Here is a 5,822-nt window from a genome sequence, read left to right on the forward strand (position 1 = left end):
TCAGGTGGCCTGTAATAAACACCCACAACAGTGTCTCCCATATTAGCCTGCCCCTTAATCCTTACCCACAAGCTCTCAACTTGCTCTTCATCTGCCCCCAGGGAGAGCTTGATACATTCTAGTTCTTCTCTCACATAAAGAGCAACTCCACCACCTCACCTTGCTGACCTATCTTTCCTAAAAAGAACATAGCCATCCATGACAGCATTCCAGTCATGTGAGCTATCCCACCATGTCTAAGTAATTGCAATGAGATCATGGCCCTGCAACGGCACACAGATCTCGAATTCTTCCTGTTTATTCCCCATGCTGCGTGCATTGGTGTATAAGCATTTCAGGGAGGGAGTTGCGTGTGTAATTTTCACCCTTGAGGGGTGGTAGGCCTTCTGGTTCTCAACGATACTAGCATGTTGCCCCACAAGTGCTGAGCTACTACACCCAGGTGCCTCTCTAGCAAGCCCAGTTACCTCCCTGTCCCCCTTCAAATCTACTTTAAAGCTCTCTCAATGAGCCCTGCTAACTCTTGTCCTAGAACCCTCTTCCCCCTGTGAGATAGGCTTTTCCCATCTGTTACCAGCAGGCCTGGTGTCTGGTAAATCAAGCCATGGTCAAAGAACCCAAAGTCCTGCTGGTAGCACCAGGCTCGGAGCCAGGCACTGATCTGCTGGCTTTTCCTGTTTACCCCCTCATCATTCCCCACAACTGGAGGGACAGAGGAGAACACGACTTGTGCTCCCTTGACCAGTCGTCTCAAGGCCCTGAAATCTCCCCTCATTACCCTTCAACTTCTTCTCACTACTTCATCACTGCCTGCCTCAAAGATCAAAAAGGGATAATAATCTAAAGGCCGTACTAGGAAGGAAGGTACTTTACATCTTTAACCTGGGCCCCAGGGAGGCAGCAGACTTCCCTATGTGGCGGGTCCGGCCAACATATCAGGTTTGCGGCTCCCTTCAGAAGTGAGTCGCCTATGACAATGACCCATCTTTTATTTTTTACTGAGGTGGTTTTGATGCTGGGGGTGGTCCGCCTAGACCTCAACAACACCTCCAAGCTGACAGAACCATCATCCTCACTGTTGTCCAGTTCCCCTTGCAGAGCACCGTACCTGTTTTGCAACGACACCTGGGAAGGTGAGGTAGTCACTGGGAAGACGCGCCTGCAGTGCCTGTTGCGTCGGGCAGGAACATCTTGCCATTGCCCCCTGTCCTCAAAGGCACCACATTCAGCTGGGCGGAGAGAGGACAGGGAGTTCTCTGTAGCATGGGCTCTGTCTGCCTGCTGCTACCTCTCCTTGCTGACGGATGGAAGAAAAAGACCAAGCCAGATGGGGTCTATATGAGCACGCCAGAAAAAGGAATCGGACAGCTGCTTGTGCTGATAGATGAACTAATTTGTCCCACATCAGACTCTGTCCCAACTGACTGCTTTTTCTTCAGCAGTGGAGAGGGTCACACCTGGGTGAGGAGAGCTCCGCGAGACTTGCATCTGTTGTGCTGGACATAGTTAACAGCCATGTTGGTGGGAACAAAGGAAGTTTTGCTGCCTGTCTTTTTCTTCTGCTCCTCTGCCAGCAGCTTGGCCTTGGCCTCTTCAGTTGAGGTGGTGTTTTTTATATTTGTGCTAGAAGAAAAAAAACGAAGGAAAAACTACTCATTCATCTTCAAAAAGGGTAGTAGGCTTGGAAGTGCTAAGTGGAAGGATTTGGGGGATAGTAAGAGCACTGCTATGGTATTGGATGTGTTTTTTGAGAGAGGAGGCAGTGCTATATAGCAACTGATGCCTTGTTTCAAAGGCCCAAGGGAAGCTCGCATCATTAGTGCATCCTCTTTCAGTGCAGGGCATAAACTGATGCTCCAGAAAGCGGCTAGATTCAAGTCACAAAAATGAAGAGCCTTCTCCCAGAAGTCCTGCGGTGGAGCTGCACTGGAGCCCTATCACTGTGCAGAACATGCTGTGCTAGATACCGCGCTAATCCAGAGCAAGGCTCAAGCCCATCACAGAGCCAAACTGGGGCTGTGTAATCCAGCCCTACTGCTGCTCTGCCAATCAACGGTTGCTCGTCCTGCCAGTGCAGGCCATCGCCACCAGATCTGTGAACCACATACTCAGTTCCGAGGTCTGCTTCAGGAGTGCCGCTCAGCATCTGGATGGAGAGCATCTCCTGGGTCTTGTTGGCAGAGGAGGCACGGACGCTCTCTGGCAGCTCATACAGAGTCTCCTCGCCATTCCTGAGCTTCACCTGCTGTTCCTTGTTCTCCACGGTTCCCTTTCTCTTCTTCGGCTCAGTCTCCATGTTCTTCATCCTAAACAGAAGCACATGAGAGACACACAGTATTTAATTGTTTTGTGTACTCTGTCACAGCACTGCTGGGCACAGCTGCATCACTGTCCCGATAGCTAGGAGAGAGGAAAGAATAATCCCTCCAAAACAACTCTGCTAAGATCAACTGCAAGAAGCAATTGTCCAAGAAATTATCAGATCCTCCAAGTTCTTTCACAACCAGGAGGGAAGGCTCCCACTGGTATCGAATGCCAGGCTGGCTGGTTGGCACCGCCCATCTTTGTCCATGAAAAAGCCTTCTCAAGTCTGGCAGCCAGAAGGTGAAAGGGCAAGTGGAAGTTTCAGCGAGAACTGGGAAGATGTTCTGGGGCGACTCAGGATCCAAGTGAGAAAAAGAGAAATTGTGAGGGGACACCCAACCCCGAATTCAACACCCCAGGCACAATGCAGCACAACTTACACGTCAGCACCTTCATCCTGCCTGTTGGTTTCTGCTGAGATGGAAGGTCCCAGGTTTAGATGGTCCTCTTCATTAATGCTAAGTGGAAACCACAATGTTTACAGGTTTGCATTTGTTTGTGGGGTTTTTTTTAAACTAATTTGACGAGTTAGGGTAACAGTAAAGTCAAGCAGATAAAGAAAGTAAGTGGAATTCAGTGAAAGGAAACACATTACCAACAATACCACATTTCTTCTCCATCCTTCTCTACATCTAGGAGATGGTCTCACACACTGTATTAACACTAAGTGGTCAATCTTCCTAATCCCCCCACATAGATAGAGGAACTGTTGCTGCTTTGGGGAGATGAGAAGTGAAGGCAGATTTTAGTGCCTTACAGCAAGTCAGCAAAATAAGGAACAAAGCTTATTGTGGGTGCACATGTCAACGAGCTCATCGCCTAATAAATGGCACTAGATGAGAGAGGAATTAGGGTGGAGGAGGAGGTGCAAAAGTGTCCAATTTAAGCCATGCGTGCAGTACAAAAGTAATTACCATGAAAACACATTTCATGGTAAATCCCAATCCTCATCTTTTTCTTCATGGCTGGGATACAGAAGAGCCTTTGCTGAGTGTAATGTGACACTGTGCACCTGTCCCAAAGTCCCCCTCTTTTCCATCCTCAGGCTTTAATGTAGAAACTCCTCTCTCAAGAAGATGGTTTGGGCACTATCCAATATGTAATGGTTTCTACCGAAAGGAGACACACGACAAGAGAGAAATTTACTGTTGCATTACACCGTCAGACAAAACACAACTTCACATCCCTTACCTCAGCCCACTCAGTTCCATTGTGAGGCTCTGAACTTCGTTGGCTTCCCCAACACTTAACCTGAAGAAGAATCATTTGATTTAGCACTTGATGCTTTGGTTTTAATTAATTAACTCAATCTGGTTTTCTGCAGTCAACCACGAACCTTCTAGACAGGCTTGGCCTTAAACTTCTGCCTATCAGCGTCCACTTCTCTGGTTACAGCTTAGAGAGATACGTTCTCTTTTACTTGAGTTAAGCAATTCCATTTCTTTAAGCAATGAGAAAAAAACCACATGGCAACTGCTGGACGTGTCCCGTCCAGATGTCTTCCCTCAGCTGAGGAAAGAAGCACCCAGAGGTGGAAAGGCTTTAAGAAGAACCAAAATGGGAAGACCAAGCTGAGGATCACTGGTCTTAGTCCATTAAGATCTCCAGACAATATTCGCCTCACAGTAAAACGGAGGGCCACTAAGTGAGATGAATTAATGCGGGGCACCTCTACCTCTTCAACAATGGCCCTAGCTAACAAAAGAAGAGAGCCACTTCTCAGGAGAAGGGGGAACACTAAGGAAGCACTCAATTTGTGGCAAAATTAGCAGCAGCTCTCAAGTGAATATGATGCAGCTGAGTGGTTGTCAAGATACAGCAGTGCATGAGTGAGTCAGGGCTGTCCCGCTACAAATGCTCTCCTCCCCGGGCCGGCACAGCCCGGAGGAAGGGGGGAGGCAGATGAGAAGTCTCTGTGGAGTAGACCACCCACGTCCCAGAGCGGCCGGAGCTCCGGCAGGTTCAGACACCCCCGCTACACCCGCAGGGACGAGCCAGCGTCCCTCTGCCCCCTGCCCGAGCCCTTACCCGTGTGGCGTCCCACCCATGGCCACAGGAGAGGGCCCTCACGCAGACCGGGGGTCCCGTCCCCAACGGCCGCAGGGCTGGGCGCGCCCGCACGCCCCAGGAGCGGTGGGCCTAGCTGGGCTCTCTGCGGGCTCCCGACCCCCTCAGCCACCTGCTCGTCGTCGTCCTCCTCAGAGTCCTCCCTCCGGCGGTGGAAGGACCTCTTGCCCGGCATGGCGCCGGCTGCCGCCCAGCGCTACGGCCGCCACAGTGCAGCGCCCCCCACCGCGGCGGTCAAATCGGCGCCGGATGCGTCGCGCGGCGATGACGCCACGGCCCCGCGACGAAGCCGGCGGCGCCGCGTGTCCGCCAGCACCGCGGCCGGGCAGGAGCCGTGGGCCCCGCTCTGCCCCTCGTGGCAAGCGGCGTCTCCAGGCGCTGCTCCGGCAGCGCGGCCTTCGCCCCGGCGGTTGGGCTGAGCCCCCTGCGTGCCCCCTCGGGCCACGTGCCATCTTTAGTGAAGGAAGGTTTTAGAACCCGTCCTTCCAAGCAGGACGTGGCTCCCCCACGCCGAGCTGGTGCCAGAACCCCGCGTGGCCGCAGCGCGAGGCGCCGTGTCCCCGCCGCCGGGCCGTGCTGCTGGGGTCCCCCGGCTGAGGAGAGCCGGGGTTCGCCCCTCCAGAAGCGCCCGCCGCGGCAGACGCCCCGCCAAGGGCTGCGGCGGGGGGGGGGGGGGGCTGAGCTCCGGCCGCTCGCGTGACGCGGGCTCCGGCCCGGCCCTCTGCCTGGGGAGCCCTCGGGAACGGCCTCCCCGGGGCCCGCCAAGGCAGCGCCGCCGCCCGCCTCCTCCCGTCTCTTCCCCGCCCCGCCGCGGCCCGGCCCCCGCCCCTCCCCCGGCCTGCGCGGCGCCCGCCGCTCCGCCGCCGCCTCCCCGCGCTGCTCGGGGCGCCGCGGCCCTTCCCCGCGCCGGGCCGCAGGGCGCGGCCTGCCCGGCCTGAGGCGAAGCCCCTTGGCGGGGCGGGGGCGGCGGCGCCCCGAGCGTCCCACAGGTGAGAGGGGGCCGCGGGCTGGGGGCGGCGGCGGGGCCGAGGGGCGGTTGGGCCTCGGGCCGGGGCCCGTCAGGGCCGCTCCGCCTCGGACGCGGTGTCGTGGGGAGGGCGGCCGCGCCGCGCCGGGGATGATGATGCAGCAGCAGCAGCGGCGGCGGCCGAGGGGCTCCTGCGCGGCCCTGCCGAGGTCCCGGGGCCTGGTGCCTTCCCCGGGGCGACAGCGGCCCCAGCGCCCCCCCCCCCCCTTCCCTCGGCCTGGGACCCTGCGGGGCGGCCGGTGGCTCGTTCCTCCCGAATCCAGCGGTGTGAATGGATATTTACATTCAAATTCACTCACGCTGAACAGCTGTAGTGTCTGATAGGAGAGGAGTTGTATTTTGGGGGTCTGCTGCGCTTGAGGAG

General features: G+C 55.9%; 1 protein-coding gene across 1 annotated transcript; it reads right to left on the minus strand.

Annotated features, from left to right (window-relative positions):
* Positions 1-1,276: 1,276 nt before the first annotated feature.
* Positions 1,277-3,575, minus strand: LOC132319129 (splicing factor C9orf78-like). Its single transcript, XM_059829047.1, has 4 exons — positions 3,556-3,575; positions 2,745-2,822; positions 2,109-2,306; positions 1,277-1,623 (listed from the first exon to the last, which is right to left on the minus strand). The coding sequence occupies exons 1-4, from the start codon at positions 3,573-3,575 to the stop codon at positions 1,452-1,454; spliced, it is 468 nt and encodes a 155-aa protein (XP_059685030.1). The 3' UTR covers positions 1,277-1,451.
* Positions 3,576-5,822: the final 2,247 nt, after the last annotated feature.

Source organism: Gavia stellata, chromosome 24 (assembly GCF_030936135.1).
Source record: "Gavia stellata isolate bGavSte3 chromosome 24, bGavSte3.hap2, whole genome shotgun sequence".
NCBI lineage: Eukaryota > Metazoa > Chordata > Aves > Gaviiformes > Gaviidae > Gavia > Gavia stellata.

Excerpts from the sequence above, each read along its gene's own strand:
- LOC132319129 (XM_059829047.1), bottom strand. The coding sequence starts at position 3,575 with ATGGAACTGAGTGGGCTGAG. Across the intron at positions 2,823-3,555 it reads ATGGAACTGAGTGGGCTGAG|CATTAATGAAGAGGACCATC; the intron begins GTAAGGGATGTG and ends GTTTCCACTTAG. Across the intron at positions 1,624-2,108 it reads GAAGCAGACCTCGGAACTGA|CACAAATATAAAAAACACCA; the intron begins GTATGTGGTTCA and ends TTTTTCTTCTAG.